Genomic DNA, 20,966 nt, shown 5'->3' with positions numbered 1-20,966 from the left:
CTTTGGACTTCGGGTATTGTTGCTCTCTGTTCATGCAAGAAGGACCAGGGAAGTGGGAGAGTGAAGGAATAAGCTCTCTAACATACCCCATCCCCGCAGAGCAATGGGAGGAGAAGAGGGTCATGGCCTGGGAGTGAGACAGAGCTGCTGGTGGCTGTTGCTGTGTCTGAACAAGTCTTCAGACTGGTCAGTGCTGCTCTGCTTAAAGTGACAGCACACGGTCTCTCATACACTTCCCCAGCACACAGTCACACACACACATACAGTCTCCGTCTCTCAGAGTCTCCGTCTCTCAAACACACATACAGTCTCCGTCTCTCTCTCTCTTACACACACTGTCTCTCACACAGTCTCACACTGTCGGTCTCACACACAGTCTCTCTCTCACACTCTCTTACACACACACACACACACACACACACACACACACACACACAGAGTATCTTTCACACTAACCTCCCAACACCATACTTTTATTGTTGGTGTTGTTACTTCTTGGTACTTCCTGCAATACACATATATTCTCTGTAATTTTATTCTTTCAAAATGCTGTTATTTTAGTTTTTTGACTGATCTATCATTTCAAAATTTTATTTCTCTCATGCTTAAATTTAATTTTTGAGTAGTGAGTTCTAAAATGCCTGACCTGGCTTGGCTGGAGAAATTATCATTATTACTTTTATTACAGTATTGTGCTTTGTCATTCATTATTTAAAGTGGTACAATCAAATAATAGTACCCTTCTAGAATGTAACTTTAGCAGTGCCAGTTTAAAAAACATTAACTAAACACATAACTTTAGACACTGTGCAGATGAAGGCTGTTTATTTTCACATTGTATTTTTAGTTATATCTGTAAAATAACTTAAAATTCGCATGAAAATAAATGTAGTAAATCTAGGTTTTTTGTTTCACTGGTGGTGCACATCCACACATTACCTCAATATTGGTACACATAAAACTGATTCCACACATGAATGGCAAAAATTAGAGGGAACAAAGTTCTTCGCGTGCCGATAACACTGGAGCTCCGAGAACAGAAGCACTGAGCATCCGTAACAACCTGGCAACAGTAACAACATTCTTAAGCAACATACTTAACAACAATGGACACCTACAACACTAAGGCAGATGGTCTTCTAAGGAAGAACACCATAGATTTTACCTACGTCACCTGCCAACAGAATTACACTGCCACATGAACTCGCATATCTTAAATTCTGTTATGGGTGTCTTCCAATGAGAATTAAAGAAGAATATCTGGATCCTGACCCAGCACCCTGAGGAAGCACAAAGCAGTAAAAAGTAAGTGAGAAACAAATGTCTAGAAGTCATTTTAAGGAGAAAATGAGCATTTGGGAACACATATATAGCTCAACTATATTTCCAAGACTGAATTATAGACCCCATAGATCTGAGGGTATATACTACTATTTATGAAGGATTCATCTGCCAAATGCAGAAGGGCAGGCCTTATTACCAGGTACTGAAAAAACTTACCTGAGAAATACAGAAGTTCTGACACAGAAACAGCCAATATGACAAGGAAAGGGGTAACTCAACAAAAAAACATAGTGAAATCTTCTCTCAGATTTTGCTGGAGACTGAATCCAGGTGCTAAGATGAGGCCTTGAGAATGAAAAAACACATACTGAAGGGAACCTCAAGTCTGCATTTCAGCTCACCAAAATTAACAGGATGACAGCTGAGGCTCTGAAGCAAGCCTCTGCAAGACTGTGAAGGACATCCAAAACCAACTGTTGTCTGTCTTTAAGAAGACTTAAATTACAACTACACTGCATACAACAGCAAGGTGAAATAATCTATTTAAGGTTGAATTGGAAGAGCTAGTAAGAAGGCTGCAAGTTTGTCGAGATCAGGAAGAGGATACAACTGCTTCCCTCCCACAGCATGAGTCTGATTCACCAAAAGAGTAAGATGCAGGGATGATGATAATTATAATAATAATACATCATACTTTATATACAGTGGTCAGAGGATCTTAAAGTAGTTTATAAAATAGGAATTTTTGCTCTCCTTGATAGATGGGAGAAACAGTACAATTAAGTAGTTTTTCATGACTACACAATGAGTCACTAGCAGAGCTAGAAACAGTATCTAAGTCTCCCAACCCATACTATTGCATCCTATCCACTGGACTATATGCAAGCAGAGCGCTCACAGATGGGAGCTATGCTGGAGGCAGAAACCTAGGACTTCTATAATGCAGAGCTAAAGGCAGATTTGAAAAATGAAAGTTCTTCAAGATGTACTGCAACAGAAGCGGAAGGTGTAAGAATCCCTTAAGTAACCAGGGAACATTCAGAAAAATGTTGCAGCCTGGATGAAGCAGCTATGAGACCCATATCCAACGGCTGCTGGAATCTTAGTTTAACTTTGTAGTCCTAAAATTTGCTTAAGTGACAAAATGAGAAACATGAGAAGATGGATATGAATTACAAGCAAGCAGACAGATTGGGGTGGCTTAGCAGCATTAGCCCTTTATGACCAGCCATCGAAGATCTTGACTCCACTGTTTTCTGGAGACATTAAACAGAAGATGGTAATGAGACCAGAATTTTTCCAATATGTATAGTATGCCTATAAAGTTATTAAATACACAAGAAGCAAAGCACTAGCCGTCACACAGTCAAACTCTGACAAGCCAGAATATGTAGAGAGGCCAGTGATCAGAAACAGAGAATGCACACCAAATCTACTGAAAACCCGACAGAAAGCACAGAGACGAAAAAACACAGGATACAAAGCCTTGATTCCAAATAAAATGCAGATAATGAAAAAGAAAGAAGAGAGAATCTTGGATGCATTAATGCATAGATCTTTTGTCTCCTCAACCCCTATCATTCTTAGTCTTTTTGCATGTCTCCAACTATAGCATAGAAAATTTTAAAAGGGGAGTTCTTACAACCAACAGTAACAGAACTGGTGTAATTATGAACGAGGAATGGAGACTGTTATAATGTGGTATTAATTAGTAGCTTTAATAGGATATTCAATTTACCATTTATATGAACACATGTAGGTACAGTTACAAAGCAGAACAAAAAGTAACAGGTCTTCTCTGTAACTTGAGATAGAACAACAAAAAGCAAATCCTGGGGAATGTAAAAAGGTACACAGAATAATATTCTTTCCCTCCCTACTGCTAGTCAAACAGCCATCAACGCCATGGCTCTTTAAGAGAAAAGACGGAATACTGAATTAAACATTCCATAGCTGTTGGCTACCAAAAATAAATAAATAAATAAATAAAGTCAGTGCAAATATAGGGACAGCAACAAATTCCCTTTGAGAAAGAAAGGCTGAAAAGTTAATAGGAAGCAGTTTAAAGCGAGAGAAATAGCGTAAGGGAAGTGAGTGAGTTGAAAATAAGGAGACTGGAGTGAGAAGAGCCAACATAACCAGACACAGAGAGAACACAGATAAATGAGATGTGCGCCTAACTGTACTAAGAGAATGCAAAGGGTTTATTATTGCTTGAACTGCATCAATATAAGAGACAAGCTACCCAACATAACTTATCAGAGAAAAAAAAAGTCTGAGACCACTAGATGTTCTGGTGAATGGTAATTTTGTTCAGAGGGCAATTCTACAAGTACTGATGCAGGTAATGGAACATGGTACTGTGATTCAGATTCAAAGAGTTATCAAACTAAGTGACTCTGGCTCATTCAACTCTAGTTATACTGCACTGGAAGGAAGAATTATAGCATGTGTTCTCCCTAACAATTTCAGACCTAATGACAGTCCACAGAGGAGCTATATTAATCTTTCTTTATCCAAAAAGAGTCTGCTGAAATGCAAGGCTTTTGTGAGGGCTTAAGAGTAGCTCACAGATGACACCTATTGAAGAGACAATAGCCAAAGTGAAAAAACAGAAGGACAGAATGGCAGAAAAATGGTATGGGAAGGAGGAAACGATTAGATTGAAATATTTTGGCCACAAGTTCAGTATATGATAGAATTAGATTAAAGAAACTGGAACAATCTCTCCACTTGTGAGAATCTGTGAAGGTCTTCACTTGAAACTGTTGCTGAATCTCTACGAACGTAACTAAACATAATTAGTTTTCCTAATATCTAACCTAACTATAAGGATAGTTAAGCTCAGGAATAGGCTTCCAGAGGCGGCTCTGGCATCCCCATTATTGGAGTTTTTAAAGAACAGACTGGACAAACACCTGTCAGCATGGTCTAAGTTTACTTCGTCCTGGTACAGTGCACGGGGCTGGACTTGATGATTTCTCATGGTCCCTTCCACTCCTACATTTCTATGATTCTACAATAAATACAAGAAAATCAGTTGTATTTAAAGCTCTCTTATTATGATTTCTTATTTAAACATATGATTCTATTGTAAAATGCAACTAACATAGCACGGAGGTGGTCTATGTGTCTCAAATTTCCAGATCCAATTTGCTCAATTTACAAGATATTTTATTTAACTGAGAATACTACAAACTGAGCTTGGACCTAAAATCAAGTTGTGGTCTGACTTATGATACAACAGCAGCTACTGCAACTGAAATTTTGCTATATTGATTCACAAGACAGAAAAGAAATCTAGTTCACTCTCCCAGAGCTGTGTATGTCTCAGTGGTGCTAAAAAAAGCAGAAGCTTTTACGTGTCCCTTGAAACAGGCAGATAAGATCCAGAATATACACAGGGAAAAGTTCGGTTAGAAGCACCGTATTTTTCTTGCCATAACCACATACTTTTCTTGCCATAACCATACAGATAAATCAACTCATAGTTTCATGTAGCTTATCTATCTAAAAACTCACTTCTAATGCATACATCACCACAGTATCTAGGTACCACATATAGAATTAAAGACCACAGCTGGATCCATCTTGACTACTTGAAGTTGTCTCATGAAGTAAGAACAGTTTTGGTAGTTATTCCATAATTCTAGAAGTCTTATTTAAGAAGGGGAATAAGGCTTTGGTACAGATATTTGTGGCAGTACTGAATATAGGTGTTCTGTAGCAAAAGAGGATGCTTAGTCTGTTAATCACCAGAGGTTTCACAGCAACATGTCTTAATTTTGGGTACTCCTTGTGCGCAGTTCTTTTCTGTATACTAGGCACGTTTTAGCAAAAGTTTTTTTGGAAAGCTTTACACACGAAGTAAGATGTATGGTACACTATCCACATTTGAACAGAAATTTTTATGATTACATTTATATAGGAGAAAGTTATATGTGATGTTTTTTAAATGGTATATGAAAATTCTTTAAAAACTACATAGTAACTTGTTTCTTCTGATAAACAGCGTTAAATGTAAATATTATCCAAATTTGATGTGGTCAAAAATAGATTCTTCAGCTTTTTCATTAGTTCTTTCATGAACATCTATATAAGTGTTTACACTGCATTTATCATGGTAATCTAATGAAACTGAAAATAATTAATCTCCTGAAGGTATACAAACTGAAATGATTTTTGTTCCTTAAGAAATAATAATCCCTTTATAGCTCTTAAAGAGAGTTAAGAAATATCTAGCCAACAGCAGCTATTGTTAGAGATTATATAATAATTTTCCTCAGATAAAACCTAATTCAGGAAGTTATGAATGGTTCATGTCCAAATATCTAAATGAAGCCAGCACCAGGCAGAAAATTCATTCTCATGCTATTTTTCAGTCAAGGAAAACAAATCTCCAGAAGTGCATACATGTGCACACAATTCAACTGATCATAAAAAATGCAATGTAATGTTTGAATGCAAACAAAGCTTCATCATTGTCTACATTTTAAGAATGAATAGTTGATTACTCAAATATTCTTCTGTCTCTAATCTTCTGTTTTATCTATACACTCTAGCTGATAGCAACTGCATTTAAAAAATCATTTACAGTTTATCTGAAACCATTAGATGTTTTTAGAAAATAAAATGTGTAACCTCTTACCTGAGCATGGAAATTTGACATAGTAGTTGTCTCTATATCCTTCTTTCCCAAAATCTCCATTTTCACTGGTGAATTGGGAAAATTAAATGAAAAGTAGTCTAAAAAGTCAGGTAAATAAGTAGCTGCCCCATGAACAATACCCATTACATAGTAAGCTGCACAGTTTTCATTTTCACTAAAAACCAGACCCACAAACTCTTCTGCAAACCTCTCCATCTCCACAGGAGACAAGTGAGAGAGTTCATTACTGTAGGCATGGATAACTGATGCACCTCCATTAGGCTGGTGCTCAATATGAATGAGCTGTTTGAACTCCAATGTGTCCAACCTTTTGAGTTTATTCTGAACCCGTGGCTCCTTTAACGAGACAAATGGAAACTCACTGTTCTTGGGTATCTTGGACCCACAGTCCTTCTTGGGATCCATATTCATCTCACTGCAATCCTTAAGATGATCATCTATGATGCCTTTGGCTTCTTGATCCTCAACATCAGAAACCAATCCTGAGCAGATGGTCTGAATAGATTTGCTGTACATTTTTGGACGCTTCCTTTTCTCACATTCTTTGTGTTTCTTTTTCTTTTTCTTCTTCACCTTTTTAATTAGTAATTCTTCTGCATTGGTTTTTGGTTTCTCCTTCCCACCTGTAAAGAGGAAAGAGATTTCTGAAACATCTTTATTTCCCCATTTAAATAATAGCATTAAAAGTTACCCACACGTACCCCCATAAGAGGCATGCTGAGAGAGACTTAACACTACAATTAAAGTATCAAACAACTTTAAAGGTATTTTACTGAAGCCAAATAGAAACTAGAGCAATGTTATACAGTCACGTTATGTCTGACCACTTATTCTAGCAGGATATTGACCATACCACCAGTCTTCTCCAGAACCCCAAAATTTACCATTAGCTATAATTCTATCAAATGTATTTTATCTTCATATTATGCATTATGAAATAAGTACTCTTAAATACTGTAGATACAATTGCTATTTATGATTAGAAACTTGGCCCAATTGTTAAAAAGCAAGATTTTTCAGCCTTTTTTTTTTTTAAAAAAATTTAAGTAGAATCATGCACTCTGAAAAAGTTAATAGACCCTACTCTGAATATTGTTCTTTTGCTTATATTACTGAATTAGATAAGATGTGTGTGGATGCAGGAGACGGCAAAGAAAGGCACATCAAAAAAACCCACACTGACCAAGAAAGGAAAGTTTTGTAACAATCACAATCTTATCTGTGCTGTTTAAACAGTGGTGCAACCTCATCAGCAATTATGCCAGTACGTTAAATGATTTAAATGCAGACTGCAGTGTTGTAGCCATGTTCGTCCCAGGATATTAGAGGAACAAGATGGGTGAGGTAATATATTTTATTTACTCCTGGAGGAATTCTGTGTCACTGCGCAATGCAGAATTTGCACACAATTAATGTTCTGTGCAGAATTTCCTTTTTCCCCATAGAATGGGCACTGCACAGCTGCTGGTCACCCCTAGTAGCTGCTGGACCCAGCACCCCAGCTCGCAAATAGAAGACTGCTAGGGGGAGGGGAGAGAAGGAGCTGGAGAGTTCCTGGCAGCTGCAGTTCCCGGCACACCCGGAAGGAAGGAGGCAGTGCGCAGGAAACTCCATACAAGCCTGGGGCCCAGCATCAGGCTGTTTCTCTCTCTAGATCCCTGGGCTCTGAAGGGCACCCTGAAGCTAGGCTCTGTAGGGAAGAGGTTGCGGGTATCTGGGCTGCGGGGTCCCATGCCTGGCTCTATGGGGGCTGGGCTCTGAGGGTGAAGGGAGTGTTGGTGTCTGCACTAGGAAGGGGCAGCTTGCAGCTAGGCCCCGGGGAAAGAATGTGTGGGTGTTTAGGGTATTTGGTGGCGTTTCTTTAACTCTCTATTCCTGCAGGAATTTTTTTTGTCAGCTGTATTGTTACAGACAGAGTTGCTGACAGATATTTTGAAATAAAATTACCAAAATAATTGTATCTGGTGTGATTATATAGTGTTATTTTGACAAACAAAATATGCAGAATTTTAAAATACTGTGCACAGAATTTTTAATTTTTTGGTAGAGAATTCCCCCAGGAATATTGGACCAACTTCTATTGGTGAAAGAGATAAGCATTTGAGCTACACTGAGCTCTTCTTGAGGTCTAGGAAAGGTACTAAGAAGTGTCACAGCTAAATACAAGGTGGAACAGAACAGATTGTTTAGAACAGGGGTCTCAAATTCCCAGCCTGCGGGCCATCTGCAGCCCAAGAAGCTCCCCACTGCAGCCCACGGAGGAGAGACGCAGGCAGATGCTGCCGGCAGTGTCTGCTAGAGGCTCCACCCCCGTAACTCCCATTGACTGGGGGAGAGGGACAGAGATATCATCATTACTTGCCAGACAGAGGCAGCCATGGAGGCAGCATCATTAGTTGTTGGGCAGAGTCAGCCATGGAGGCAGCATCACCTTTTTCCACAATGAATGTAAACAAGTCAAAATACTGAACACAACTATCTGATGCACACCTTGCTGCAATCCTGAAGGTTTCAACTGATCAGTCACGGAGGCCAAACATCAACAAACTGACAGAACTGAAGCGTTTCAAGTGTTGGGCAAACACTAAAAACTCTCGGGCAGGTGAAAAATTGTATAAACTTGTATAACAACTTTATTATTTCTAAGAAATTCAAAATAAAAAATACAATATAAATGTTTTCTTTTCTGAACACCATCTTCAGTGTTGGCCCACTAGGAGGATCTGAGGACTGGCACTGGCCCTAAGGCAAATTGAGTTTGAGACCCCTGGTTTAGAATAAGTAGTTAACACATATTCTAGGAGATTATTCAAGATGAAATGGCCCATTAACACCTCTCCAGTCATAGAATAAAAAAGGAGGGTAGTGCATTACAGATTGTTGTAATAAGCATTAAATCCAATGTCTTTATTAAGACCATGATTTTTCATGTCCAGCAACATTATGAATTTAAGCTTGTCTTTTGAAGGTGTTGCACAGGTTTCCTCTGACAATAAGGACTGATAGGGAGTTATCATATTGTCAAAAATGTTCACCACAGTTTATATGAATGTTTTTGTCCTTTATCAGGTTTCTGTGACAGTTCATTCAAGAGAGTTGTGATTGTCTGGTTTCATTCACATAGTAGTTTTTGGGGCATTTAATGCAGTAGATGAGATACAGCACATTGTGATAGACATATATAGCTGGGTTACAATACGTCCAGGTTTTCCCAGACACTGCCTCTTTTTTGAGATTCCATCCTCTGTCTGGGTGGTTTTTCCAAACAGGAAATGTCCTGGATTTCTGCATAGCAGACACTGCAGCTTAGAAAGAGTCCCCATTGGTCTGACTAGTCCGTTCCCCAGCAGCCAGATCCCACCCACCCGGGCCCCGGATCCCAGCCTTGGGGAGGAGGTCCTGCAGGGAGGCACTGACTAATGGCTGTTGCTGTGCTCTAGGCTTGCACCAGCCATGCTGCCAGCCTGACAGGGAGCAACACTACTCCCCCATCTCTAGTGAGTGCCCCTGCCACAGGTACCCCCTCTAGCTCCTCCAACTCCCCACCTCCAGCAGTGTCCTCTTTTTGGGAACTTGAAATATAGTAACCCTACGTGTAGGACCAACGGATCTTGAAAGGTGCATTATGTGAGGGGTGGCGGGGGGAAGTGAGATATGTCTGCAGATTTTTAATCTGTGGTTATAGCTGGTTCTGGTGCTGCTTTCCGTTGATGTGTCCTGGTCTGTGGGGAGCTTGCTTCCGATTATGAGCTTGGCAAGACTGGGAGATTGTTTGAAGGCCAGAAAAGGGGGTTCAGGAAAGATTTCTTTCAGGATGTGGTCCCCACTGAGTATGGATTGTAATTGTTTAATGATACTCCATACCCGTTCCAGTTAAGTGGAATGTGTGTTTACTGTAGTTAATCCACCTGCTTGAGAAGCAGTAACCAAATAGCACTGTCTGCAGTTAGGTCAGTATAGCTATAGGCAGAGTTAGGTCAACATGGAGGCAGCTTATGTCTACCTAACTCTAAAGTGTCTACACTACAACGCTGCATGCTGCTCCTGTCACTGTAAGTGTCCCACTACGCTGACCTAATAACTCCACCTCCACAAGAAGTATCGTGCTTAGGTTGATGTAGTTAGGTTGATATGGTATCTGTGTAGACACTGCACTACTTACATCGGCCCAGCAGGGAGCCCTGCACCCAACTCCCAGCTGGGAGCTTGGTGCAAAGCCAGCAGCCTGAGCTCTCAGCCTGCCCCACTGAAGTCAGTTCAAGCTCTCCTGCTGAGGACACACACCACCAGCAGAATTAGGGTAGTGTGGACATGAAAATCTGCAGTAAATTACTGTGGTAGTTATGACTTAAATTGTGTAGCGTAGACAGGACTATGTCTTGCAGGGATGGATTTTTCACACCCAAAAAAACATAGCTATGTAAGTTTTTGGTGCAGACCAGCCATAGCTCAACAGCTCATTTCTTTCACCAACAGAAGTTTCTGCAATAAAAGATATTACCTCGCCCACCTTGCCTCTTTAAATGCTGACTGTGAGCCGGATTCCCATCTTTTGTTTAGCAAAACTGCCATTGAGCATCCATCCACCTAACTGCCTGAGCTCATGCTACTGCCAGAGTCCTGTCCTCTCTTGTCATGTAAATTATGGAGTGGTCCTGCCAGCACCGCATAAAGTTGAGCAGGACTTTTCATATAGAGCTAGTTTTTCTAAAGTACCTTAAAATCTACATGCATACTGAAGTTGGCCTGAAAACTGCTAAACGACTAAATGGACCAGAGTGGTGAAGGGGTTCCCAAGCATAACTCTCTCCAGATGATCTCATTTTAAAATTTTCTATTTCTTACAGCACTTTTCTTCCAACTTTTTTTTTTGGGGGGGGGGGGGGGGGGGGGAGGTGGCAGGGAGGGTGGTACGGGCACATATGGGCAAAAACATATCCCCAAAAAACTATCACAGGACTGCCCTGAGCTTTATTTAGAGTCTGGCTCCACAATCCAGCTTGAGAATTTAATAAAGTTATTAGGCTCTCTTACTGGGTACAGAAGGGTGCACGTGACTGATTCAAGCTAAAAATTAGCCACATGCCACAGGATCCCACCATTACTGTGCCACGTATAACCTTTAAGAGCTCTAAAAATCCTCAAATTCCAAAAACTGGTATGCCACACACCAGGGGTTGGGTGTAGGCATTGCAGTACAAATTTGGGGCCCTTGAGCCAAGACGTTCCAAGGATTCAGTTTCCCAAAAGTGACTTTTTAAAAATGCTGGCTTAGTGCATAGCACTGTCCACATCAAGCTGAGAACTAGGAGGTTTGAGGTATGACAAACATATAGTGCTGAGATTAGCAGGGAGGAAAGAACCACAAGTTGATGAATGAGGTAGGTCACACCTCTGCCAGGATACTGAGGTGTGAAGCTGCCACTGCAAAGCTCCTGGTATTTCTAAAAGGGGGAAAAAATAACATTCCCCTGCTTTTGTGTGGGGAAGAAGAACTCCTTTCCCACTCAAACAAGGAAATGGGCTTTGGGATTCCCCATCACCCACCCTTAAAGGACACCCCCCCTCCGCAGTCACCAGTTTCTTAAAAGATAGGGCTGTCAAGCAATTAGACAGGTTTAACAGCATGATTAATCACACTGTTAAACAACAGAATATCATTTATTTTAAATGATTTTGGATGTTTACTACATTTTAAAATATATTAAATTAGGACTACAAAGTGTACAGTGCTCACTTTATATTTAATTACAAATATTTGCACTGTAAAAAACAAGTGTATTTTTCAATTCTCCTCAGACAAGAACCATAGTGCAATCTCTATCATGAAAACTGAATTTACAAACGTAGAATTATGTACAAAATAACTGCATTCAAAAATACAACAATGTAAAACTTTAGAGCCTACAAGTCCACTCAGTCCTACTTCTTGGTCAGCCAATCACTCAGACAAACAAGGTTGGTTACTATTTGCAGGAGATAATGCTGCCTGCTTCTTGTTTACAATGTCACCTGAAAGTGAGAACAGGCATTTGCATGGCACCGTTGTAGCTGGCATTGCAAGGTATTTACGTGCCAGATGCGCTAAAGATTCGTATGTCCCTTCATGCTTCAACCACCATTCCAGAGGACATGCTTCCATGCTGATGGGTTCTGCCTGAGAACGATCCAAAGCAGAGGGGACTGACGCATGTTCATTTTCATCATCTGAGCCAGATGCCACCAGCAGAAGCTTGATTTTTTTTTTGGTGGTTCGGGTTCTGTAGTTTCCACATCAGAGTGTTGCTTTTTTAAGACTTCTAAAAGCATGCTCCACCCCTCGTCCCTCTGAGATTTTGGAAGGCACTTCAGAGTCTTAAACCTGGGGTTGAGTGCTGTAGCTATTTTCAGAAATCTCAACAGTACCTTCTTTGTGTCTTGTTAAATCTGCTGTGAAAGTGTTCTTAAATGAACATGTATTGGGTCATTGTCTGAGACTGCTATAATGTGAAATATATGCAGAATGTGGGTAAAACAGAGCAGGAGACATACAGTTCTCCCCTCAAGGAGTACAGTCACAAATTTAATTGACACTTTTTTTAACGCGCATCAGCAGCATGGAAGCATGTCCTCTGGAATGGTGGCCAAAACATGAAGGGGCATATGAATGTTTAGAATATCTGGCATGTAAATACCTTGCAACACCAGCTACAAAAGTGCCATGCAAACATCTATTCTAACTTTCAGGTGGCATTGTAAATAAGAAGCAGGCAGCAGTATCTCCGGTCAATGTAAAAAAAACTTGTTTGTCTTAGCGATTCACAGAATAAGAAGTAGGACTGAGTGGACTTGTAGGCGCCAAAGTTTTACACTGTTTCGTTTTTGAGTGTAGTTATGTAACCAAAAAAAATCTGCATTTGTAAGTTCCTTTCACAATGAAGAGATTGCACTTCAGTACTTGTATAAGGTGAACTGAAAAATACTATTTCTTTTATCTATCATTTTTACAGTGCATATATTTGTAATCAAAATATAAAGTGAGCACTGAGCACTTTGTATTGTGTTGCGTTGCAACTGAAATCAATATTGAAAATGTAGAAAAACATGCAAAAATATTTAATAAATTTCAATTGGCATTCTATTGTTATAAGTGCGATTAATCACAGTTAACTCACACAATTAACTCAAAAAAAATTAATTGACAGCCTTATTAAAAACAAGATAAATTCACTAATAAAAAGCTTTGTTAAAGGAGCGTTAAGGCTGCTTAGCAGTGCCTCATACATTCCAGAATGTGGAAGTTGGAAGCCCAAGAGAAAGGCTCTAAGAATCAGGAACAGCATGCAACCAGACAAAATACAAGTTAAAAAACCAGCTACTGACATGCTTCCTATACCACAATGGACCCAAACTTCAGACAGAGGAAGTAAAAAACCCACAAATATGGTACAGGGAAGTAGGTATATGTCTTTAAACACCCACATGTGGATCGTAGCAACAGAAGAGAGAATGGGTTTAGTTTTTGTTTTATTTAACTAAGAAAGTACAAATTACAGATTAGCAGGGAGCTTGAAAGCAGGTGTAATACCTGAAATCACTTAGCTCCTTAGATTGTCTAGATTTAATGTTGGTGTCCCTGCAGGTACAATTTTAAACATTTCCAGATTGCCCTATGCTGAAAGCTACTTTGGCAACTATGATGGCGATTAAGGCATTCATTTATCTGTCAGGGTAGGGACAACCTTCCCTCCACTTTCAAGGTGGCAAAGAAGGGGATGGAGGTTGGTTTTTTTTTTTTTTTTTTTTTTTTGGGGGGGGGGGGGTACTATCAGTAGTATTGAGAATGGCAGCTAAACCCATTAACAGGTATGAAATTGCATCTGATTTTTGATAGTTTAAACATACCATCAAGTACTAGTAGGTTCCTACACTTTATTTTTAAACAGATACTTGTTTATCTTCTCCCGCTGACATAGCTTATGCCACTCACAGGGGTGGTTTTTTATGCAGACATGAGAGCTCTCTCCTGTTGGCATAGAGCGTCTTCCCCACACACGCTGTAAGCAGAGACATGCCTTAAGGCAGGGGTACTCAGTAAGTGGACAGAAGGCCAAATCCAGACTGCCACATGATTTTGAATAGACCATGAAATCTTTTTTATTTACTTATCATTACTATTATTGCAGTGTGAAAAATGTCCCTCTGGAGTCTGGACCTTGACTATACCTTGACCAAGAAATTTGGATCTTGACAAAAAATAATTGACTACCCCTGATCTAAGGTCTTGTCTACACAAGAAACTTGCATACGTTTAAACTGATTTTGAAATAGATTTTAGTTAAACCAGTGCAAACCCATGTGTGAACATACTTAAATCAGTTTAATCACACTTAAGTTTAAATCACCAAATTAAGCTAAATCAACCTAAGTGTGTCCTCACTTGTTTAACTAAATTTTAAACAGGAGATTTTAATTAAACTGGTGAAACTTTAGTGTACATAGGCCAGCCTTGGTAGGGCACTATTATATTAAAGACCTCTAAAAAGTCAAGGACATGTCTCAATGTTTACCAGTCCCGTTGTCCCCCTGAAGTCCATGACCTTATCTTCACTAGAAAAAAAATGGTGTATTTAACACATTGGCTAACGAATGTTAAAATATACCTTGCCCCCCCCAGTACAGAACTGTCTCATCTCAAACTTTTTTACTGGTGACCCCTTTCACACAGCAAGTCTCTGAGTGCGACCTCCCTTATCAATTAAAAACACTGTTTATTTAACATCATTATAAATGCTGGAGGCAAAGCGGTGGAGGGTGACAGCTTGCGAACCCCCATGTGACAACCTCATGACCCCAAGGGGTCCCAACCCCCAGTTTGAGAACCCCCGGGTTAGTTAATCCTTCACCAATCACTAGAAAACTGTCTGTTCAGTGTTGGAGGCAGCAATTATACCAATATATATATTTAACCCCCAAGATTACTAAAACTGAAATATTAGCAACAATCCCTATTTCTTTCCATACTAATATAAGCATGACAGGAAGTGAAAGTGACTGTATACAAAGTTTTAATCACGTGCTGGAGTGATTACACCATTTATGCACAGTTCGGAGATAACTGCAACTATATATTTCCCCTCAGGCCTTACAAGAAGGCTTAGGGCTACTGTTGCTATGTGAGGTTTGGGGTCAAGGAAGCACTTGCTGGCAGCATGACCCTTAACAGGACCAGAGAGGTCCTCTCACCTTAAAGAGACTCAAAGTATTGGAACAACCAAGCAGGATAGGAATTAGTCTACTTTCTCTTACCTCCACACCTGGGGGCAGGAGAGGGACAGACAAAAGAGAAGCAAAGTGCTGGATGAAATCCCTCACCAGATCTTGAATGGAAAGCAGTGGAGATCCCCACACACGATCTCCCATCTACAGAACATAGCAAAGAGAAGTAGCGGGCCTGAGACCAGAGGCATCCCTTGACCTCTCCTTGGGAACAAGGAGAAGCACTGGGGCAAGGAGGGTGGGAACACCTCCCCACACAGAGAATATGAGCTGAGCAAAGAGGAAGTAGCACAGACAGGAAGGGAGACAGAAAACAGCTCCTATTCCCCTGCATGAAAGACCCTTAAAATACACCAACTAGAGTGCAGAAGTAGTTTTGTTATTTTTTTAAAAGGAATTAAAGCTGCTGGGCATGCTACTAAGAGGCTGCACTATTAGAAAACTGGGTACTTTAGTCTTCTTTAATCTTTCAAATTGACAGCCTCCCTTTAAGAAAGGAAAAAAATTTTAAAGCTCCCTGCATTCTACACTGGTCTTATTCTTCACTAAAGTTACCATTAGAAACAGCTTAACAATGCAGAACAAGTTTTTTGTTTTGTTTTTAACACTACATACACAGGACTGATGTTAGTTTTAATCAAGCATTGCGCTTCACTTACCCTGAAAGAAAGCCTTGTACTTTACTTAGCAGCCCAAGTTCCTGTATGGAAGATCATTCAACCCCACTATAATCATATGGGTCACTATCTTACTACATATAAAAAAAAAGCAACATTAAAAAGAAAGTTACTTAGGTTGCAAAATCAAATTGTTGAAATTTAGAAATGCCAAATTTAAGATTGTGTTCAGGATTAATCCTGGCCCTCGTGTTCCCTTACAATGCACTGAATGAGACAGGGATCCTGTGGTAAAAAATAGCGTATGATCATGTAACTAAACACTGCATCATAATGCACATTATGCACAATGGGGGCAAATCAATGTTGCACAGACAATCTTAAATCAAACATTTCTTAACTTTTCAAGTTAAATGTTCTTTAAGTTGATTTTTTACTTCCAAGAGAGCAAGTAAGAGTGCCACTAGGGCATAGTTCATGAGCAGCTTGATGAAAAGATTACACAGCAACCTAAAGCCAATTACATTCCCATATCAATTCTGTTTTACTATTCTGAATCAAAGCAAGATAAAACGGTGAAACTATAAAAGGCTTAAATTCCAAGTTAAACTTGATTTTTACTTAAAAAATTCAAATTTCAAACATGGAGAAAGTAGGGTCCACTCAAGGATGCGCCACTGGCACTCGCTGCCTTGAACACACATCAAAAAGCTAAAGGTATGTGCTCACTGAAGAGTCAACTTGGATGACCAGCACCCAGGTTAGTTTAGCTCAGGTATAAGCAGACACACTGCAAACCATTGCCAAGTTAGTGTCCTCACTGGTGCTGCATTCACCGATGTGTGTTGCTAGGACACCTGAGGGCATCTCTCATTGTTCTTTACGCTGTAGAAAAAACTCAGCCACTCTATGCTTCCTTTCCAGTGAGTTGTGGTAAAATCTGTATGTCCTTCCTGGCACACGGTGAGGAGAGGGGAGAATTGTTGAAAGGTTTTGGAGGATTATCAGGACACAAGTGGTGCCCCTTCTGTTGTGAGGACATAGGCTACAAGTTACCAGAGTGAAAGCAGCACTGAGCTATAGCTTACACCTCCAGCTGGGCCAGCTATCCTGGGCTGAAAGCACCACTAAAGTTGGGTGAGGTTTGAGTGGGAGGACAGAATGGGGGTTAGGAAAAACACCTGACTTACTGAGTTAACTGTTTCAGAGTAGCAGCTGTGTTAGTCTGTATTTGCAAAAAGAAAAGGAGTACTTGTGGCACCTTATAGACTAACAAATTTATTTGAGCATAAGCTTTCGTGAACTACAGAGTTAACTGTGTAGTTGGGACATATCCTATCAGACCATTTGTGTTAAAGCTGTTTTTGTAAAAAGATGGGATGGGGGAGTGTAGTGGTATGGTCACCCGCTCCCGGCCCAAAGGGGTTAAAAGCCAGCCCTTGGAGAGGGCCAGGGCTGGGAGCCTTAGGCTGAGTTGATTGGGAGGCAGCCTCAGCTGTGGCCAAGCCCCAAACAGAGTCAGATGACCCTATAAAGGGGCTGCTGGGCTGAAGCTCAAGAGACTCTCTCTAGCTTCTGAGAGGGAGGGACCTGGCTGCAGGGACCTAGACTGGAGCAGGGCTCGGGAAGGCCCTGAGGAGCTGGGGAGCTCCAGCCAGGAAAGCCGCAGGCCGTGGCCTAGTATTAGGTCCAACAGGTACTGGGGTTGCAGGGGACAGCCCAAGGTTAGACAGAGGCAACAGGTCCAAACCCAACATTGCCTGTGATGAGTGGCTTATACCGCAGTCTGCCCCAGGGCGCGGGGCTAGCAGCACACTGGTAGTAGCTACGACTGAGGCGAGGTAGGGATGGGGGCCCCTGCCCCTGCCACCTCTCCCACAACAGATCTGAATAATGAAAGCATCTTACTGCCAGGGGGCAGCACCCCAGCATACAAGGGGTACCGGCTCCGGGAGGGACATGGGGGCCCGGCATAAGCAGAGGGTGCTCCAAGGCCGGAAGTGGAACTAATTCCCAGGACACCAGCAGGAGGCACTGCAGGGTGAGTCCCGCATGCTTACAGGGAGAAACAGGCCTAAAGCAACCCAAGAGGATGTGTGTGGTCTGGAAGGGCTGAAAGAAGGGAGGAGGAGAAAATTACTGTCAATCTTCTCCTGTCTAGAAGGACAGGCCTTCTGCCTAAAAATAATTTTATGCTTTAATCATGTAAACCACTGTACAAATAAGTTTCTACAGGCTTCTCTACACATGGATTTTAAACTGGATCCAAATAGAGTTAGTCCAGTTTGAAAATGCTTGCATACACACGACAACCCATCACTCTACACTTACTCTTTGTTTATCAGGAACTCTGGAGTCCCTTGGCAAAGTGGACTAGGTTTGCTTAGAACTGAATTAGTTCAGTCTTTTGTTCATATGCATGAATTGCTGTGCACCACTTTTTTGCATGCTTCCATTGGCTATCCCACTGTGCTTTGCAGGTCAACCATTACTGATCTGTCCATTTACTTGTGTGTCCTCCCTGCTCTGGTGTCAAGTTTCCAGGATGACCCTTCCCTCCCTTTAAAAGATTGTGTAAAGACAGATTTTGCCCATTTGCTCCTTGATCCTAGTATATCGTTATTCTGGTGATACAACTGCAATAGTCCCACAACATGCTTTGCACAGTTGCTTGGACCTCTGCCAAGTCTCTGGATCTCACTGACATTTGGGAAGAAGCGTCAGTTCATGAAACTCTTGTGGCCAACCACAAGACTAAGGATCTTCTCAGCGACACTGCAAAGCATGTCTGTGAGGGGTCAAGACTGGGACACCAACCAGTGCCAGATAAAGAGCAAGCAGCTGAGGAGAAAGTATATTAAATGAGGGATAAAAGGAGACATTCTCCCTTCAACACGAAGGATGACCAGCTAGACCTATCAGAGGATGAACAGGATGATGCTGGAGAAGAGCTGCCCCCTGACAGCCAGGATCTTTTGAGACTCAGGACCATCTGGAAAGACAGTCCCCATCCTGCACTGCAACAATTCCTGTCCTACACTGGATGATCCTGAGTTCCAACCAGAAACCTAGGCAGGGGACAAGGAATCACATCCTCTAGAGGGAACTTCAGCATGTAAGTACCTTTCTTTACAATTCATTATTATTGTTGGTGGATGTGAGCTAAGAACCTCTCCCTTCCCCTACCCCCTTTTACATGCTTCAAAATAGCACCCACCAGCTTGGCATAGTCGCAGTCTGCCCGACCCCTCTCCCACAACAGATTTGAATAACGAAAGCATTTTGTGCAAAATTCAACAGTTTGAGACAGTGCTCACAGGAAAAGAAATCTGTTTAGTTTTCTTAGTTTACCTGATGACCAGGGATGCAGCGTGCACTTGTGCAAGGCAAAAACAATACTGCTCCACACTGAAGTTCAATGCCCTGTAATACACACTGTAGCGGACAGTCATTGTAGGACCCTATCTATTCTTCTCTACACACTCTCAGTCTTAAGTTCTGCTAGATCTCCTCTGCAGACATGGAGAAATAGCTCGGTTTTGTTTCACACATTAAGAATAGCCACATGCCCATGCCGCCCAGTGTAGCTTGCAAGCCCCTTCCACTCCTACAGTGCATCTGTGGGGTTGGGGATAAATCATCCTGGTAAATAACTTCACAGCCTATCTTGCTGGTCTGCCCTTTGCCTTTTTGAATAAGACCATTTTCTACCTCCTAGTCATCCACCTCAGCATGATGTCATTGAAAATGAGGACATCCTAGATGTAGAGGGAATTACAATCCAGCTCACCTCCCAAGAACCCCATAACCCCACTCTTTACACCTATGACACCATAACAGCACTTCCAGCATGAAAACAAAACTGCAAACAAACCTGGAGCCACCCTCATCCCTAACAGCATAGAAGCAGACAATACACTGAAATCCAAATACACTCTGACCACTTAGATCTCTGAATTTCTTCCAAGAATGGGAAGAGTCAAGGCAAGATCACAGACATGCTTAAATCATGATTCTTATTGTTCATAGCCCAAACAAAATAAGCTAAGGTTCCCCCCACCCCCACTGCCACAGGACCTGCAACAGCCAGACAATCAAGGACAAAGTTTCTATATCTACTACTCACAGGCTGGCCAATCTGGAGGGGGAGAAAGACGACGACTAGGGACAACATGTTTTCAGAATTCATTCCAGAGTCAGAGGAAAGCCAGGCTGGCTGAGAGATGGAGGCTTTACATGAATAATCAAAAGGACAAAGAAATGCACTTATTTCAGGAGATCATGGCAGAGGCCAAGGACAGAATCACCATGCTCAAAGAGAGCATGGAACAAGCAGATGCAGAAGCAACTCATGGACACTCTCCTGAGCCAGAATGCCCTCCTGCAAAACATGCTCCTGATAGGCCAACAGGCCCTGCATTCCCATAATTTGGGACCCAGCCATGTCCTTCAGCCCTTGCACACTGCTGTCCATTGGGACCAGCAGCAACTCCTAACCTCTTCATCCCCACAGCAGTGCTCCCAGCAGCTGTGATCATTCACTACAGATCCAACTTCTGGGCACAAAGAACACTAGCACTTGGGAGTCCAGCTCTTTTAAGCCTTGCAACAACTCTGATAAGTTTGAGCAGAGGCACTCAACCCCAAAATCCAAGCCAACAAGAGCCAAGGCTTATAGTCACTTATCTCCCTCACCAAATTGTGGTAGCTGAAATGTTCTTACTGTTGCACTTTGAGTTCTGTTTGCACTGTTGCAGTAATTAAACATGGTGTACAGTTGGTTAGTATTGTATTTAGAAACGTTTAACTAACCAAAGATATTTTTGCTTTGGTTTCATGTAAATGGTTATTATGAAATAATAAAATTTTAAATACAGCCCGAATCATCACTGCATTTAAAACAAAATCCTTGAAATAAAGTTGAAATAATTCACAGCGTTTTACAAAACCACATAAGGAAAGTTAAACTTCAAAACATGCACATAATGTTCCCCAGTACTCACATCTGCATCTCACCACCCACCCCATCCGTCCAGGCTAACATGTTCAGGCATGTGACTCAAAATACAGAACAGTAGACATCCCTGACAGCATTCCTATGGGTGTTTATGTTCTCTGTGGAATCCCTGCTATCTGCT

The 20,966-nt window shown here is 41.2% G+C and overlaps 1 protein-coding gene across 5 annotated transcripts in view; it reads right to left on the bottom strand.

Annotated features, from left to right (window-relative positions):
- The window catches only part of RSBN1L (round spermatid basic protein 1 like), a 102,918-nt gene that overhangs the window by 47,365 nt on the left and 34,587 nt on the right, over window positions 1-20,966 (bottom strand). For 3 of the 5 annotated variants that reach the window (XM_037889218.2, XM_037889220.2, XM_037889219.2), the window contains one exon: window positions 5,933-6,576. In XM_037889218.2, the coding sequence (XP_037745146.1) occupies window positions 5,933-6,576 (644 nt within the window). The remainder of the gene's footprint in view (window positions 1-5,932; window positions 6,577-20,966) is intronic. The other 2 variants (XM_037889221.2, XM_037889222.2) reach the window with 1 other exon arrangement.

The sequence above is a fragment of the Chelonia mydas genome, chromosome 1 (genome assembly GCF_015237465.2).
Source record: "Chelonia mydas isolate rCheMyd1 chromosome 1, rCheMyd1.pri.v2, whole genome shotgun sequence".
Classification (NCBI taxonomy): Eukaryota; Metazoa; Chordata; order Testudines; family Cheloniidae; genus Chelonia; species Chelonia mydas.
Note: the sequence above shows the minus strand (reverse complement) of the source record. Positions and strands in the feature narration are given on the sequence as shown.